This window comes from Carassius gibelio, chromosome A16, assembly GCF_023724105.1.
Source record: "Carassius gibelio isolate Cgi1373 ecotype wild population from Czech Republic chromosome A16, carGib1.2-hapl.c, whole genome shotgun sequence".
NCBI lineage: Eukaryota > Metazoa > Chordata > Actinopteri > Cypriniformes > Cyprinidae > Carassius > Carassius gibelio.
Genome location: NC_068386.1, coordinates 19951429 through 19971342, shown reverse-complemented (window position 1 = coordinate 19971342; position 19914 = coordinate 19951429). Strand labels below are relative to the sequence as shown.

Below are 19914 nucleotides of genomic sequence, written 5' to 3'. Positions count from 1 at the left end.
AGTCCAGAACGCTGCGTGTTTATTCAAACATTGTCTAGCATAGAATTTTAATTTCAGTGAAGCGCCAAGCGATTGGGCTAATTGGGTAAGGAAGTGCCGCAATCTCGGAGTGCAGCTTGGAATACTGTTGATGTAATTATGATCCATGCCTAGAGTACAGTTGGTGCTTTTGAAATTAATTAACTCCCCTTCTCTAGCTGTAGTTAATCCTAATGTTTTGGACTGTTTTGCTTTTGACAGTTCCCCCCCAATTATGCTGATAAGTGAAAGTTAATCAATTCCTCCTGATTTGCTGCCCACTGAATGCTGTGGAGCTCATTAGCTTATTAACCTCTGTTTTATATCAAGTACATTTTGGGGGGCTTTTCCATCCCCTCCAGCACCTCGCTATGTAAGTGATAGGACCTGTCAAATTACTGTCAGACAATTGGGGCTTATGCCACACTAAATGTCCAGAGACCTCCCGGTATTTTTAAATGATGCACGCCCGCTAACAAGACTAATGGCTAATGGCTTGAACGCCTCTTTGCAGGACTTTGTTATGAAGATAATCCGCTCTCTGGAGAGTCCGTCTTCAGTCATTCGTGCCAAGGCCTTCCTTGTTCTACTGCAGGTCCTTATGAACAACAGAGAGATGCTTCTGCTTTGCTGTAACTCCAGGTAAACTCTATAAACAATGAAATCCCATCAACCAACTGTGTAGAATACATCGACAGAGCACACACATTATAGATCCGATGAAGTGCTTCTGTTCCTCAAAAGCACTGATAGCCAAATACACATGGAATGGTAAACAAGACACTAGCACAAGGAATAAGACGATATATGTTCTTTTTGTGCCCCATATCCAAGTACAAACATCATAAACCACACTACAAACCACACAGCCATGCTACAATGCATTCCACATGAATCAGAAAGAGACCATCACGGAGATGGAGGTATAGAAACACATGGACTTAATCAATATCATATATGTTTTATAAATGGCTGGTAGAGAGATGCATGAGAGGAAGGAAACTTCAGTGGGTCTGTTGCTCCACTGGACAATAGCTGTTTTGGCTAAAGATTTAAGAGTTTCAGTGACTTTTCAGTAGATTTCTACACATCATTCATAATAGTTTGAACAGCTACTTGAAAAGTTACTTTGGTACCAAGTCACTACTTTAATTTCAAAAACGTTATTACTCCAGCTTTTCCACAGTACCAGGAGTACCGAGTACCGACCCGCTGACAGGCGACTCCTTTCAAACACTCCCGTATTTGTGTAAGTGTCTGGGAAGAGCGTCAAAAGTTTAAATTTACATGTTTTTGCAGCACTGAGCATTATAGCCAATCACAGATATGTTTGAGTGTGTGAATGCAGAGGCATGTAAGTCAGAATAGAGCTGAAGATCTTTGCCCGAACCCGACGGGACCCGTCGGGACCCAACGGGTTCGGTCGGGTTCGGGCTTAATTTCTATCATCTTACGCGGGCTCGGGCTTGCGCTCCGGTTTGTGAGGTAAACGAGCGGTCATGTGATGTGTTTCGATTAGCGCAAGAAAGATGCGAAAATGAATGCTGAGTAGGTGTAACGGAGGCTTGCCTCTGGTGATTACGTTTTGGTTGCACCAGCAACTAAAGCAAACTCTGAGGTGTGGAAAAGTTTTGACCATGCTTATAATGAGAATATTGAGTGAATAATGACGCACCATCAGTGAGCGCAGGAACGCGCTGAAGACATCTACAGTGGATTCAATCATTTTCCTCCACATAAACATGTAGACCTAGCCTAATCTCTGTGAGTAAAGGTTTTTCAAATGATAACTAAATATTCATTGAGTCTTAAATGCATAATGTTGACAGAGTATTTACGCTAATGTTGGCATTATTCTTTTATTAAATAAAGCAAATCCGACGGAGCCTTTATCTTAATTTCGTTATTGCCAAATACCCATCTTAATTTAAAATTTATCTTAATTTAATTTTTTTTTTTAAATGACTCGTTTTTATTGGTGCGTTGGTCTATTTATAGGTTAAATGAGCCTATGTCTAGAATGATGAGATGTTACGATGTGACACAGGACTTATTTTATTTCTTTATTCCAACTTCCAAGTGGTCTAGTATACGTTAGTTAGGAGTAAATTATGTTAAAACATGAATAAATTGCTCATTGTTGGCAAAAGGCAAAAGAGCTGTGTGCGTGCGCACATTTTAATAATGTCGGGCTGTAAACGGGTTCGGGCTTTAAAAAAAGCTGTCAATCAAAATGTACTTGTCGGGCTCGGGCCGAAACCTGTCGGGCCTAACTTTTAAGGCCCGATTACAGCTCTAAGTCAGAATCACCAGAGTTCGTTCAGCTTGAGCTCTGCACTTTCGCGAATAGTTCTGCTATAACCAACTAAGTACAAACACAATGTAAATAAGAGATACATTTTGTGGTATAGACACATTTTTGGATTATAACGGGAGTTTTCACCCAGTAAGTGAGCTTGTGCTGTGGCTGAACAGAACAGATATCAGCTTCATCAGTGTTTCCCATACATTGATTTATTTGTGGCAGCGCGTCACAATAATAGTAGGGCCTTTCTCACCGCAGGAACCTTTCATAGTACCAGAACTAAATGTGGAACTACCCACTTTTTGGCATTTTCGCATTTTCGCATTGTCAACTTATTTCGCAAGTATTGAGAACAGCGATAGATGTACGGACACTGAAGTAGAGGCACTTGTAGCAAATGTAGCACTGCCAGTTGTTGTTGGAGGTTCTTAGTCCTACTTTCCATTCTTTCAATCACTATGTATACGTCGACATTCCATTTTCATTATTGTAAAATCCGTGAGATACAACAAAAATACAGCTCCTATCACAACGTCCTCCATCTTCCTGATGTTAACGTTGTTGTTCTTTTGTTTTCACTCTTGAATGCCACGCACAAATTACGTTGTTGTTGACCGGCTTATGTTACTTCCTAGTACACACTGTTAGTGCAAATGCAACCCTTTAAATAGTAATGGGAAATAGACACGCAAATTCGTCCCAGTACTTTTAGTACTGCACATTTAGTTCTGGAACTAAAGCAGTGCAAAAGGCCCTAATGACTGCTACAAATAGATTTTCCAGAATGCTTTGACTTTAATAAGCATGAGATCAGCACGTTTCAAAGTCAAAACTTGGAATGGGTGTTTTTATATAAACATTTCTTTGTAGAGCACCGACTGTCTTTAGAAAAGTTTTGATGCAATTTTCATTTAATCTTTCCTATAATGCCTGATAAAGCAGTGTTAATGAGCACAGCACTGCTTTGTGTACTACTGTTACCGGGGAAACCGCTGTTTCTGCTGCTCCTAAAGTGCCTCCTGCTGGCAGAGAATGAATGTGCATTTTCAATAAGCCCATTTACTGTTTTATATATAGCCTATATTACCCCTGGGGGAAGTGCTGCCACACATAGGTTGTACTTTCTGTGTATAACCTAGTGCTGGGCGGTAAACCGGTTCATACTAAAAACCTTACCGTAACCCAAGAGCTTTGACACAATTCGAACACTGAGTGACAGCGCATTGTTCGCCATAAAAATGAACATGGATTGACATGGAAACTCAGTCACATGGGTTTTTGGCTAGGTTTAAAACAAGAAAAAGAGTAACAAGAATATCAACCAGCAGAAAATGCATTGCACACCTGATTATGCATGAAAAAAAAAAAAAAAAAAAAAAAACGGTATAATTTTGGAGAAAAAAAAACGTGATATAAATTTTTGGTCAAACCACCCAGCGCTAGTATAACCCATTCACAATTTTAATAAAAGTTTTATTTTTCATAAGTACGCGCTGCAAAGTTTCAGGAGTGACAACTGTATTATTAAACTGAACTGTGTGAGTTGAAAACACAAGCAACCATATACGTTTGAGTATAGTTATATAATTTGAGATAATCTGCTCAAATAAAAGTGTAATTCAGCCAGGTGTTTTTTTTTTTTCCCCATTTTGTGCCATTTACTGCGATTGAATCTAGGAGCAATAATGCTTTTATTTTGATTTGTTTTTCATATTTTATACAAGTAAAATTTAGTTATAAGCAGTATTACAAATGGCAGCATTGTCGTTCATTATTTAACTCGTCAATATACTGTACGTTTCAGCTGTAAAGCAGCTCTACAAAAGGCAGCTGTCCCATCATCCAGCTTAAGTTCAAGCATTGTTCTCATCAGATGTTGTTAGTGGAGTTTCTGAAAGTTAAGTGTCTTTCAGACCACAAGTAAGGAAGCAAAAAGGCAACAATGGCAAGGGACCACTTAGGTGACAAAAATTTACAAAAACAAAACAAAAGAACAAGGAGAACGAACATGTTGTGATATTGATTGAGGTACCTTGAAGGGATAGTTCACTCAAATATAAAAAAAAATTAAATTAAATTTATGCATTTAGCAGACGCTTTTATCCAAAGCGACTTACAGTGCATTCAGGTTATCAATTTTTACATATCATGTGTTCCTGGGGAATCAAACCCCAACCTTGCGCTGGATAGAGCAGTACTCTACCACTTGAGCTAAGTTCTTGTTTGACAAAAAATTCAAAAGATATTTTGAGGAAAATTTATATATTTTCATTAACCCTCTGGAGTCTAAGGGTATTTTTGGGGCCTGGAGAAGTTTTGTCATGCCCTGACATTATTTTTTTTTTTTTTCAGTTTCTTATAAAAAAATCTGAGGAAATCCATTTCTCAAATCCTCAACCACATCACATCTTTTCGGGGTGAATTATGTCTTTATCCTCTCATTGCGAAGCAAACAGTAAAATAAAAAAGAACTTGAAGAACAGTCTTGCTGCTTTTTCTTCTGTTATTGGCGTATTCAAGCCGCGCGCTTCAGTTTGAATCTGAATAGCGCGTTCAGCGCGGGGGCGTGGTCACATTAGATATAATGAAGGGAGACGTGTAAAACGGACATCGCGTTGTTTTCATATGGATTACTTTATCACAGAATATGTTTTGTTTAAAAGTAGACATGTCAGGCTTTCTATAAATATCTCTCATGTCTCTTCGTTGAGTATTCACTGAGTTACAGTTCATTTTAATGACGTGTTTGTACATGACGATCAGCGCAAACAAAGGCTGCAGACAGCGCACCTTGTTTGTTATCTTTATTTTATAAGTGCACAAAGCTTTGTTGTTATTATGTCTGTATCCAAAAAAAAGTAGACCCTTTACAGATTCGATTGATGTATTGCTCTTATCTGTATGATTAAAACTGAAAGTGTAATTTAAGTTCTTTTCGGGGGTTATCTGGAGAAAATGACTCAAAACGCGTATCCGCGTTAATCGACTCCTTCAAACGTAATTTATAATGTTAACTTCAAATAATACTTATAGTAATTTAAAAATGTGGTAGCATTGGATCTGGACAGGAAGGATAACTCTAGGAGGGGTGTGTCGCGATTCTGCCTTCTCACATCGCGATACAGGTTCGTGGACCTGCGTATGGCGATTTCGATTTCATATCGCATATCGTTACAGCCCTAATAAATAACTGTGAATGAATGTGTGCTTAGTATTTTTAAATATGCCATACAAGCTCAAATTTAACTCTAGAAGCATTTTTCTGTTCACTGCAGATGCTGTGAAAGTGTTTAACATGATGGTGAGCATCGTAATTGTTCATCTCTCTGAAGGCATCTGATGCATCATGTCAGTGTTAGCTGGTAGAGCTTGCACTATAAATGTGTTCATTTATTTATTTATGTATTTTTGAGAATGACTGGTGAAGTACTATAAAGTAAAATCAACACTCACTGCATGTCCCCCTCCCTCCATCATATACAATCAAAGTCAACGGTTACCAAAGCAGTTTGTCATCATTCTTCCACATAGTTTATTTTGTATTTTAGAATGATATGAGGGAGAAGAAAATTTATTTATTTATTGAACTATCCCTTTTATTTATTTTGATTAAACCGAGTGAAGTTGATATTAAACATAAATTCATTAAAATGCAGTGACTAAAATGTATTTGTAAAGTAAAATACCAATAATCTAAATATTTCTTAAAGGTGAAACATATCCCAGTTTAATGTGCAGAGACAACTATACATTAATAATAGATTTCCCTGATTTCCCTGATCTAGTTAAAACACTTAGACTCTGTGGCACAAAAAACAAAACAAAAAACAAACATCTACAATACAAATTCTGGAAAATTGGCTTCCTTAATCCAGCTCCTTTTTTGCTTTACAGCAACTTGAGCCCTAACTGTGAAACCAATGACAGAAACAGGCCGACCATTTAAAATCCGTGCCTTTTTCCAAATGTATGTCTTTCTGTGAATCTTACATAAGAAGACTGGATCTTGAAACTGATCTCACTATTCCTTTTGTATGTACATCTTCAGAATACAACTGGTCATTTTCTTTAATCATGTTTTCCTAATTCATCTATAATTAATTTGAAGCCAGTCTTGAACAGCTGAAGCTCCTAATTGGCCTCGTCACTGTCTTACAAAAAACAGGATGTCTGCCTCACTAGCGCTTCCTCTGCAACAAGCCCAGGAATTAAATGTGCTCTCTCTTCTTGCTCTCTCTCTCTCTCTCTCTCTCTCTCTCTCTCTCTCTCTTCTTGATATTCTCCATGTACTTCCAAGTCCAAGTAGTGCCACACTGACTGAGTTTGTCAGAACTGACCCTGCATTCCATCTCCCAGAGTGAGAGCGTTTCCTCGCTGTTCTCATAAACACTTCTCTAATTAGCTGTGCAGCGTCTGCTGCATGCAGGCCTGTCAGATGAGTGCTGCAGCCTGCCTTAGATGTGTCAAACCGGACACGTTTTGCCCAGCCCCTCTCTGGTCTGAGCAGACAGATAGAGTTCTCCCAGCTCCAAGATAAGGGGATGTTTTTAACTCAATGAGATGGCAACAGGGCTCAGAGGTAGTGAGAAGATGTCTCTGTTCTAGGATTGGTCCTCTGGAGGTTGCTGATGGAGGAGGGGTTGAAGCTCTACTGGAGTTTTTAATTTGAATGTTGAGATAAGAATGTTTCATTTTAGAGACTGCAGAAATGGCCTGGTAGAATATCTGCATTGTAGAAAACATAACAGTGGTGATAAATACTAACTCCTACTGCTGTTAAAAGATAAATCTAACTCCATTATACTCTAACAATGTGTTTGTGGGCTAATAGGCTAAAAGCTAATATGCTGCAGCGCGGGATGTCAGTGGGTTGCTAGAACGTTCTGGGTAATTTTAGGTTGTCACTGGTTAAACGTAAGAAAAAGTCTACTCAATAAAACTTCTGAGATTCTAGCTCTTGCTTTAAGGTAAATGTGAAATTGTCTATTGGTGATTGTCAAAGGTCTGTTGTCAATATTGTAGCAATGCATGAAGGTAGCCAAGTAGATTGCGCCTCCCCCTTTATTAGATTGTTGTTGATCTTAACTTTTAGTTAGCTTACCACATTAACTACTATTGGCATTGCCACTAATTATTGATTATTTGAAACCTTACTGGTGGCTTTTCAATGCACTGCATTGTACAAATTGCTAAATAAATAAAATAATAATTTGAACGAATGTAGGAAATATGACTAATTCAATTCAGTATGCAAACTAAAATAGCATGATAATGGTTAGCTAAACTGTTGGTTATTGTGGTTGGAAGTGTGAAAATTCTATCATTGTCAATGGAAAACTTTTCTTAGAAGTACCCCAATAACAAATTGATGTAGACAAACTAAAATGAATGAGTAGTTAGTCATCCTGAAATTGTAAGTGCAAGGTGTTCAGTAATGTTGGTATTGAGGATGAATTTAGGATGGAAATACTTTATAAGACTTAAGGATTAATCTGTCTTCCGATTATACTGTAAGTTGTAAGTCTAAGTTGTTTATACTGTAAGCTGCTAACAGTAAATTTGTTTCTAACTTTATAGGGCCTTTCGCACCGCTTTAGTTCCAGGACTAAATGAACAGTACTAAAGTAGCGATTTTGCACGAACTATTTCCCACTACCATTCGCACAGACAGTGTGTACTAGGAATTGACGTAAGCTGGTCGACAGTGATGTAATTTATGTGCCGGCATTCAACAATGTTAACAAGGAAGAATAATGTGAACAACAGGATGATGGAGGATGCTGTGATTGGAGCTGTTCTTTTGTTGTGTTTTGCGGGTTTCACCATAATGGACATGGAATGTTGACGTATACTGTACATAAAGTGATTCAAAGATCTTAAAGGAGGACTAAGAATCTCCAATGACAACTTGCAGTGCTACATTTGCTACATGTGCCTGCACTTCAGCATCCGTCATTTTATCCGTTCATCCTACTTGCGAATTAAGTTGATAGAATGTTTACAGTATGTTTATATGGAGTTTTAACGTTTACATTTTTGAAAAGCAGTCGAATTCCTCACAGAATCAATAACACAGATGTTATTGATTCTGTGAAGAATTCGACTGCTTTCTTCACTGTATCTCCCATCGCTGAGTATAACGGTGTCACGTGATTGAGATCAGCGCACGGCTCCAGCTCGAGCAGATAAAAGGACTGCACAGCCCGAATTAGTAGCGCAGATTTTTTCTATCTTCAGTTTGTTTATCCAATGTAGCTTTTTTGTTTTGTTTATCCAATGGAAATCGATCATGATGAGAAGACAAGGCCTTTCTTTGACTGAATGCACATTGCGATGATGTCACGGGACGCTTCTAAGCCCAAATTTAGCAAAAAATTGTGGCAATTACGAAAATTTGCAATCCTTTGCAAAAATTACGGAGTTTGCTTGATTTTGCGATAAATTCAGCGATTGCAAACCCGCAAAGACCTGGAGGGACCTACTTTTCATAATCTTTATACTGCTAAAACACATTTGCTTCAATCTGTCAGAACAATCATCTTACACTACCAATTAACTATTTTTGAACAATGAGATTTTTAAAGGTTTTTAAAATGTTTTTTTTTTTATATATATATAATTATTCTGCTCACCAAGACTGCATTTATTTGTCCAAATTACAGCAAAAACAGTTTAATTTTGAAATATATTTACTACTTAGAACTATAATATAATAACTTCTTTATTTTAAAATGTTACCCATCAAGGAAACCAGTGACACAAGTCGGCAGCACAACTTTCGATCAAAATGAGAAAGAAGCATTTTTTTTTTTTTTTTAAATTGTGATTTTCGTTTTTTTGCAGAATCTGTTAGTTGATATCACAAAAAAGCCTCTCCGTTTTTGAGATAGCAGTATTGGTATATTTAAAAGCGTACATTTTGAGGTTGAAATCAGCTTGTTTCTCGGAGATTCTAGCACACAGTAGGGGCGTTTCATTGTCTGTCTGTATTTCCATACTGGATAAGCCGGCTTTTGTTTCTTTTGTTATTGCCCCCGCCCTCCGAGGGAAGCGTGGCTACTTAGTATGCAGCGCTCTGGCCGGCTGTAGCTGATATAAAAATTCAATGAAGATGTACGCCGCAAAGATGAACACAGACGAGCTGAACCATGGCCATTACACCGAAAATGCTTTGAAGTACTTCTTCGACAAGCCGGATACTTATAAACAAACGCTCACTGATTCAAAAGACGATCTTAGCGACGATGAAAGCGGCATAATAAAACTGTATAATATCCCTAATCTACAACTGAGAGAAGATGACGATGAGAAAGAATGTATTGGACTGGCGAGTTGGACCGTAAGATATCAGAGGCTATAACGATAGTAACATTTGATGGGGATAAAGACAGAGAAATGGGGAAAATACGTAACATTTAGAGGCAAACAGACGCACAGTGCAAACTTTGGATCTGCAAGAATACTTTTCTTTTTCTTATGGGGTGAGTTTCCATAAACATCAAAGTTTGTCGTTTTGTGTTCATTCTAAGAACACACGTTATCTCATGTTTAGTCCATGTTTAGACCTTCCCATATCTACGTATTGTTATTAGCTAGCTCATAGCTCATCGGTTATCACAGAATCCTGTTAAAAAAGTCCTAATGCTACATAATGAAATCAATTCACGAAGTTGTATGTAGAAAACCAGCAAATAACAATTAAAATTAGCATCAATATGTACTTTTTGTTTACATACAAATTTAAATAATAACATAAAAAATGATGGCCACATTTGAAAGATTAAAGATTTTTTATAAAAATATAAAATTCACATATTTCAGCCTCTAAATCATTTTTATAAAAGTCAAAAAAGATAAATTACTGACATTTACAAAGCACATTCTCCTTTATTATTAATAGTATGCGGTCCGATTTTTCCCGTTGTGTCTGTCGTTGCTATGCAGGGGGTATGGCTTATCTAAATGAGATGTAAATGAGCCCCATTGTCACTCGCACCAGTGAGAACTGCACAATCTTCAGAGGCTATTTCTGCTTTTTGAGCTTTTTTGAGTGCCTACCTTCAAATGGCCACAACTTCTCCAAATATTATCAGATTTCCATGCGTTACACATCGTTGGAAAGCTTGGAGACTACACTTTCAGAATCTGTGAATAACTCAAAATGCCCAAGAACCGACTTGTGTCCCTACTTTCCGTGATTGGTCACAAATGTAGTTTATTCCTGAGATCAAAGCTGAATTTTCAGCATCTTTACTGCAGTCTTCAGAAATCATTCTAATATACTGATTTGCTGATTATCAATATTTAAAACAGTTGAGTACATGTTTTTTCTAGGATTCTTTGATGAATAGAAAGACCCAGATAAATTGATTTAAATTCAATTGATAAAGACATTTATAATGTTACAATTTCTATTTCAGATTAATGTTGTCCTTCTGAACTTTTTTATTCATCAAAGAAACTTGAAACATTTTACTCAACTGTTTTCAAAATAATAATTAATTATTTTTGAGCAGCAAATAAGAATGATTTCTGAAGGATCATGTGACTGGAGTAATGATGCTGAAATTATTAGCTTTGAAATCACAGAAATAAATTACATTTTAAAATATTTCCATGTATATATTAGTAAAAATATTTCAAAATGTTGTTAAATGTTAAAATGCCTACTTGGTGAGCAGAAGAATTTTTTTAAAACCCATTAAAAATCTTACTGTTCAAAAACGTTTGACTGGTAGTGTATATTAGCCTATAGTTTGACGTTAAAGATATTTATATTAATTAGGTGAGTCTGAGAAGATTATTTGACTGTGATTTCACATTTATTGTTTGTATGAAGGCTAAATAAAAAAAATGCTGAACATTAACTTATTTGTGATGGTTTTAAATGAGGTGTCAGATTTGTCAAATTCATTTTTCATAAGTTTATATGCACAGGCATCTGTTGTGGGCATTCTTGCGAGTTTTTACGAGGCTTTTTTAATAGTGTTCATATTGATATCAGAATTATATCGTATCTACCGAAATTTAGAAATATATTATGATATAAATTTTGCCCATATTGTCCTGCCCTGTGTCAACTGTAGTACCAGTTGTGCTGGTTAGACCCTCCTCCGGAGTAGGAGCTCATTTGGTTCTTGAAAAAAGCAGTCCGGTACTAAAATCGCATCCAGTTCGTGCGGTGCGAAAACGCCCAAAAATTGGGTAGTTCCACAATTAGTTCTGGTACTATGAAAAGGTTCCTGCGGTGCGAAAGGCCCTTATATGTGCATAAGCAGGGATACACATAAGTGATGCGCAGGTGTGACCAGAATTAAAAATGCGCATGGTAAATTCATTCAACTTTTATAAGTCAACTTATTTGCGCATGGTTGACAGCTGTTAATGCACAATCACTGTAAAACATGAAACTGTGACATTGCAATCACTTACACGCTTCACTCAGCAATGCTATAACCGGCAATGCAAATACTTACTTGCCAGCAAGCCGGCAAATTAAAAGCTTGCTGCTTTTAGGTTTGAAAATGTAGAAAATTCATAATTTTGAGTATACTATAAAATTACTGTATTTATATTAAATAGAAAAATAACACGTTCAAATTATTAACCCATTTAACGCACTCGCCCCTACCCAGACCTGTGTGGATCATATGCCATTTCATACTGTCAATTGATGACTAATATGAGGCAGGGCAAAAACTTACTGCATGATGGAGCCTAGAGAATATCCCTAAAATTCAACATATGGGGCAAAATTCCCCTGTTTGAGATTGTGTCTCATATTTACAACGATCAATCAATAACCTTTATTTATATAGTGCTTTAAACAAAGTACATTGCGTCAAAGCACTGAACAACATTCATTTGGAAAACAATGTTTCAATAATGCAAAATGATAGTTAAAGGCAGTTCATCATTGAATTCAGTGATGTAATCTCTGTTCAGTTTAAATAGTGTCTGTGCATTTATTTGCAATCAAGTCAATGATATCGGCTTTAGATGAAGTGACCCCAACTAAGCAAGCCAGAGGCGACAGCGGCAAGGAACCGAAACTCCATCGGTGACAGAATGGAGAAAAAAAAAAAAAAAAAAAAACCTTGAGAGAAACCAGGCTCAGTTGGGGGGCCAGTTCTCCTCTGACCAGACGAAACCAGTAGTTAAATTCCAGGCTGCAGCAAAGTCAAATTGTGCAGAAGAATCATCTGTTTCCTGTGGTCTTGTCCTGGTGGTCCTCTGAGACAAGGTCTTTACAGGGGATCTGTATCTGGGGCTCTAGTTGTCCTGGTCTCCGCTGTCTTTCAGGGATGTAGAGGTCCTTTCTAGGTGCTGATCCACCATCTGGTCTAGATACGTACTGGATCCGGGCGACTGCAGTGACCCTCTGATCTGGATACAGACTGGATCTGGTGGCCACGGTGACCTCGGAACAAGAGAGAAACAGACAAATATTAGCATAGATGCCATTCTTCTAATGATGTAGCAAGTACATAGGGTGTTATGTGAAGTGTTTCCGGTTCCGGTTTACCTAATTAATACAGCCTAAAAATCCTTTAACGGATTTGGATATTAAAAGCATATTAGTATGTTATGTGTAAGCCAGGTTAAAGAGATGGGTCTTTAATCTAGATTTAAACTGCAAGAGTGTGTCTGCCTCCCAAACAATGTTAGGTAGGTTATTCCAGAGTTTAGGCGCCAAATAGGAAAAAGATCTGCCGCCCGCAGTTGATTTTGATATTCTAGGTATTATCAAATTGCCTGAGTTTTGAGAACGTAGCGGACGTAGAGGAGTATAATGTAAAAAGAGGACACCCAAAGTTAAGACATATCACACGAGTGCAAATGTGATACTCATCTTATACAATAGTTCATTAAGAAGTTAATAGTGTGCTATTTTAGACACAATGTTGTCTGTTTTGCTAAATTTTGCCAACCAAAATTTAAAGACAAATCAGAGTCGTTCGCAATGCACAGCGGCATTTCATTCCTTAATCCACATTTTGAATGAATTTGGCGCATTGATCCATTGGCCTATGTTGGCTTTGAAGTGGTGCTGCACAGACTGATCAGTCTATGACACAAAAGCACAAGGAGTCGTCTGCTCTCTAAACTCTTTCGGTACTTTGATGTCATACACCGATCGGTCTGATGGTGATGATCCGATTCTAGTCGAACAAGCCTAATGATTCAATGAATCATTCATAAAGAACCATTTATTTCACTGCTGAATGAATCAGCCATTTGAACGAATCAAACGAATGGATAAATTACTTAATCATTAAGACATTTACCAACACCTACTGGCAGTTTTAGTGTATTATTTAGAGTAATTTATTTTCTTTTCATTTCATTAAATAAATAATTTAATATTTTTATAGAAATAATAATAAAATTAAGAAAATAAATTATTAAAGTTATAGTTCACCCAACCAAAAATGACAATTCTGTCATCCTATACTCACATGGTCCAAAAGAGTATATGTAATACATTTTATCAAACAAAATATTTCTTGCTAAACCTACTTTTTTGTAATCCCTGTTTGATGCTTTGCACAACAATGACTTTAAATGATCTTTTCAGAGTAATTTCTCCAAATTTGATGTGCAATTAATTAGATTAATTAATTACCACATCATGTAATTAATTAGATTTTAAAAAAATAATAATAATTAATCGCTTACCAGCCCTAATATATATATGTTTTTTATTATCATGAAAGTCTGTTACTCACTGGCTCTGAATACACATACGGACAAATCATGGTTCACAGAAGGGGATGCTCCTGATTGAAATGTTTAGGCTATGCATCAGCATTCACAAACCACTGTCCACTGTTATTTTTAACAGAAAAGAATGCAGCGAGCTCGTAATCACAACTTCATGAATAGGAAATAGGAAGTTTCCGATAGCACGTGAATACAGCAGAGAAGCGCTTGCTCAGCACAGTGGAGTGCATAGTTTTGTTCGTGGTTTTTAATTTGTTAATTCTGTGGTTTATTATTTTGAGTCGTATGGGAGGAGGTTACACATGGCCCTCTCACAATATATTACGAGTCTCTACCTGCTCATCAAATGTTGTCCCGCGCCGCACTCTGCTGCGATGTGTCCTGCGATCGTGCAGGTCTCTAACAGGAAGGTACCTGTTATAATGTTATGATCAAGGCTCTGGACAGTATGTGAACTATAAAATATATATTTTTTTTAAATATGTTCTATAAAAATGTTAATGTCCTGGCAGTGGCAAATGGCTTATTTATATTTCATTTCATTTCATTAATGTAATAAATTAAGATTAACAAGAAATATTTAAAATGCTACCATGTAAAATGAATACTGCTGTAAAAAAGAACCTTATTTGTTTGAAGTGTTTGCAAACCAAATGTTATTGCAGCCTTTGTTCATAAAGCAGTACTTTTAAATAAAAAAGTGCACAATACACTTCTTTTGAATGCATTATTAGTTTTGTCCATAATGCGATGCGATTATGTGCGATTAATCACAGAGAATCATGTGATTACATGAGAAATGAACCAAGATAAAACATTACCAGCCACCAGAGGGCGCTCTATGCTGCTCAGTGCTCCTGTAGTCTACACTGAAAACATAGAGCGCCCTCTTGCAGCTGTAGACGGTAATGTTTTCTCTTGGTACTAAATAAATGCGATTTATAGTCCAGTGCGACTTATAAATGTTTTTTTCCTCGTCATGACGTATTTCTGGACTGATGCGACTTATACTTAGGTGCGACTTATAGTCCGAAAAATATGGTATACATTATTTATGGGCATTCTATTTGTCAATATAATGACATAGGATCTGTTGTTGTCAAATTTCATTCATAATTCCCTTTACACTAGTACTAAATGCCATACTGTTATTGTCCCTCATAACTGGTATTATAACAAGTCTGTATGCAAGCTTAATTTTTATGCTATTTTGATTTAGCCTATACAAAACTGTTTTATTCTAAGTCAAAATCACCTTGCTTGTCTTCTGAAACATGAACAATTCTGTACAATTCTCTGAACACGCTGCAAGTAACACAGAGAAAACAAGCACACGAGCTCTGAGGTTTTCTGCTGTAGGTATATACTTTTTAAAATGTATTATTTTTTATTTTTATTTTTTATGAGACATTAACAGGGAAGTAATTTAAGGGTTTGGTCCCAAATCGATAAACATTTTGGAACGTTTTAGAGTCATTGCCACAGTTCTTCTGGATTTAGTCTGTCTCAGTTTGTTTTGTTTCTTCATGTAATTCCAGACAGACTGATGATGAGATCAGATCTCTGTGTCGAGCACTGACTGCTGTCAGACTCCTTGTGCAAACAAAAATCTCACTGGATTATTGCAATTAATGGCAAAAATAATTTTTGGAAATGTAAACTGATATTTACTACTAACACACTACAGCAAATAATAGAAATAACTGACTTAAAACTATTTTTTGTTGGTGAAAATACTAGTGGCCTAAGACTTTTGCATAGTACTGTATGTGTGTGTGTGTGTGTGTGTGTGTGTGTGTGTGTGTCAATTTATGGCTAGTATTTCCATCTGTTTACACCCGTATAATTCGTTACACACGTGAAGGAATCTTGACCCACACCTCATAGAACTGCTTCAGCTCAGTGATATTTGTAGGTTCAAGAACATGAACTGCATGTCTTTGGTGCTGGCTTTTATGTTTTGGAATATTCTTGCTGGATGACCCAACTGTGGTCACTTCAGATAGAATTCACAGATTAATGGTTTAACATTCTCTGCTACACAGCAGAATGTATGGTTCCTTCAGCAACGACAAGGCATCCAATGTCCTGATGCAGAAGATCCTTCCCAAAACATTCACTTTTCAATTCATATGTCCATAAGACGTTGTTCCAGAACTCTTGAGGATCATCCAGGTGCAAACCTGAGACTTGTTTTTAGTGTCTTCTACATTAATCCTTGCTAGTCTGCTATGGTTCCCATTTTTCCTGAGGATAGAGTCATGTACACTGACCTTAGCCGAGGCCTAAGAATTCTGATATCCTGAATTGTGATATCCTGATATCCATCAGGATTACCACTAAATGTATAAAGTGGACAAACTGCCTCCTGGAAAAGAAATTTGAGCGTCCTTAGTTTAGCTGGTGCTGTTCTCTTGCATCTCCGCCACATACTGCCCACCCTTTAGATTAGATTCCATTAATCAGAAAATCTGGTCTAGTTTCTCTACAGCAGGCAATCTAAAGCTGCTCCCAGAGACCCTCATCAGTTCTCAAAGGAGCTCTTTCTGCGCTCTGACACACCTAGTTCATATAATCAAGGGTTTGATATTTCACTGATAATTTAAAAATGTTGCTGCAGAGCAACCAAAGACCAAATATATTACCCCATTCTGTGGGTGTGTAAGAGCCGGTTCACAAATCACTGCATTACAGCTCAAACTGTCAGAATAACAAAGAACCGCTAGGGAACAAAATGTTACCCTGTCACTCTGGTTGTTCCCAGTCATTCAGTAAAAAAACATCTTGTGTAGGATTCCAATTATAATGTATGCATGTAGACCTATTCGCAGTCCAGGCACCCAGTAAATGCAATTTATTGTGAAAGTCACTGTTCCCTTTCCTCAATTCTATTCTTCCTCGGGTAATGTAGTGGCCAGCTCACCATGTCAGACTAATAAAGGGCTGCTTGATCCTAATATCTTGGATTAAATGGTTTTGTAAATCATGTTCATGCCTCTGAATTTTCATTTTCTCCCATGTGCCTCCTCACCTACAAGCACAGAATATCCCTGACATCCAACAACATTTCATTCGGAGGGAAAATGATAGCCTTTTGAGAGGAGGAAATTTATTATAGGCTAATCCAGTCTGGCAGCAACAGTACTCTGAGGCGTTGGTGCAATTGTAAATACCAAAGTTGCCATTATTGCCTCTCCCCTGTCAGTAAGCAGAGGTGTGATGTTAAATTATGTGAGGACCCTCAGAGTACTTGCTATATGGGTGCTCATGTGATGAAAAATCAGTCTTGTGTGTTTTAGATTTGTGGCAAAGTTTATTAGCCAAAACATGAAATTACATGAAAGAAAATATTAGAGACGGCAAACAGTAATTATCAGCAAATTTAGAAATTGTTAAGATAAATGTTGTAGTTAATAGTTAACATGTTACCTTTTCTAAAATGTTTCGAAACTTATTATTATAATAATAAATTATAAGAAATAAACAATTGAAAATAACATATATTCATCATCAAAAAAGGGCTTATAAAACAAAATGTCCAAAATATTTTTGGGGTCTGGTCTGCTGGGACCAAAACTTTTGTAATGAAGAATACGTCTAAAATATTTCCTTATGTTTTTTTGTTGTTGTTTGTTTGTTTTTTTGATTGACTTAACCTGTCACCCATGTCATATAATATTAATTTCGATGCAAAATCTTTCTCTGGTTAATATTTGACCGTAAACAACAAGACCAGTAACTGGGGCATATTTTTAGCAATAGTCAAAAAAAAAAAAAAAAACTTTGTATTGGTCAAATTTATCATTTTCTCTTTTATGAATGAAATCATTAGGATATTATGTTAAAATCCATTAACTGAATCCACATGCATTGCCAGGGTTACATATTTACTTGAGAACATTGATTAATAACAATTTGCTCAGCTAATTTTCCAAGAGGACTTGAAGGCAGCATATATAAGACATGAGTAACAGCTTGTTAGACAACATTGTGGTAAGCAAAAGTTGCAGTGGTACGATTGGTCAGTAAACTCTAAAACTGTAAAAACATACCAGTGCATGCAATTTACTGCAGTTTCCAGTAAGGATGTGCAACAGTGATCGAGTACTCAAATACTCGACCGCGACAGCGATGATCGATCAAATAAACGATGATCGAAATTATTATATATTTTTTTTATTGGTTATGGCAGCACGTTGGGCAGCACCCTGGTCTCTGATTGGTTAGCTTCCCACTTGATGCCTCAAAAGATGTTAGAAAACAGATAAACATGGCATCAAAGTCACGTAAGTGATGGCTGCTTTCCCTCGAAGAACGATGAAAATACAGTTCATGGTAAGCTGTGCAGCGCCAAGCTGTCACACACATCTACAACAAATATAATCCGCTATCATCTAAAATGTGTACATAAAATATTTGGCGATAACAGAGCGGCAACTCAGACGAGCATTGAATCACTTGCCGTAAGACCTAAATGCAACGCAGGCAGAACCGAGAAGACGACAAAGCTATTCGCTGAAATGGTGGTGAAAGATTTGCTGCCCATTAGTTTCAGGGACAGAGAAGTTTTACTTGTCCAGTGGTACCTGGCTGTTCCTGCAACATCTGTTCCAGCGGAGCGAATTTATTCCACTAAATGTGGACAGGCTGCGCACTCGGCTCTCATCTGAGCACGTAGACCAACTTATCTTTTTGAATAGACATTTGTATGTTTCACCGGTCGTGGTAAATATAATATCCAATTTTTTTTTTATAATATTATTATTTTAGTTTTGAGCTTTAGCCATTTAGTTAAAATATCTAGGCTATTGGTCTCTGTTTTATACCTTATAATGGTTGTTTGGTTAAACTTGGTGAACTTTTTTCTTTATTTTTAAAAAAACTACGTTTCACCGCTGGATCAAAGTATGCTGCTAAAGTTATACTGGAAGATAATGATTTGTTAAAAAAAATGCAGTTGAATAAAGTAGCAAAAAAAAAAAAAAGTATCTTTGTGTGTTAATTTTTAAATCACAGACAAATAATGAAATGGTCTTTATAAAATAAAAATGCACTGGATATATTTGTAGCCTAATTACCTTAAACATATTCGTAGAGATGACGAAAATTATTTGTTTGTCATTGTTTTTATCTTAAATATATTTTAAATGTTATTCAATTATTTAGCAATAATCAGTGATTTCCATGCTGTTAAATAATATTTAAATAATATTTTGGTTGATCAGAAAGTGCAAATTGAATACAAAATATTAATTAAATATTAGAATACATAAAAACAATAACGATAGTGACACTTATGTGAATTTATTGTACTTTCGTGTTTGTAAAGCGCAATCCGAGTTACACTTTCGGTCAAGTTCACTTTTTTTTTTTTTTAGATAAAAGTTGCAAGAGCTAGTCTATGTCTGATTAATTAACATGAACAATTATGCTAAAATCGCTGCATATCAGCGATTCCTTTCATGCTGATATAAGCAATGCACGATAATGATATTGCTCTTAAATGTTTTATTTCTCTATTATTATTGTTATATACATATTATATATTATATGTAATAGTATACAACTATTACCCTTAATAACGTAGATGAAAATATAGCACAAACTGCCATATATTTGTAATGAGAACTTTACAGGAATCTATAGTAAAATCTGTCCTTGCCCATCTTTCCAAGTATAGGTCTCTGCATGAAAACGCATCAGCGGGAGCTCTCTCTCTCTCTCTCTCTCTCTATCTCTCTCTCTCTCTCTCTCTCTCTCTCTCTCTCTCTCTCTCTCTCTCTCTCTGTCTAACGCATAACTTAGCATCCTATTGTGCTGATACAAGTTGTAATGTTACGTCTGATATGTATCTCAGTTATCTGATT

General features: G+C 36.5%; 1 protein-coding gene across 3 annotated transcripts in view; it reads left to right on the top strand.

Annotated features, from left to right (window-relative positions):
- Window positions 1-19914, top strand: part of ulk4 (unc-51 like kinase 4) — a 220656-nt gene that overhangs the window by 50883 nt on the left and 149859 nt on the right. For all 3 annotated transcript variants that reach the window (XM_052618919.1, XM_052618920.1, XM_052618918.1), the window contains exon 22: window positions 533-660. In XM_052618919.1, the coding sequence (XP_052474879.1) occupies window positions 533-660 (128 nt within the window). The remainder of the gene's footprint in view (window positions 1-532; window positions 661-19914) is intronic.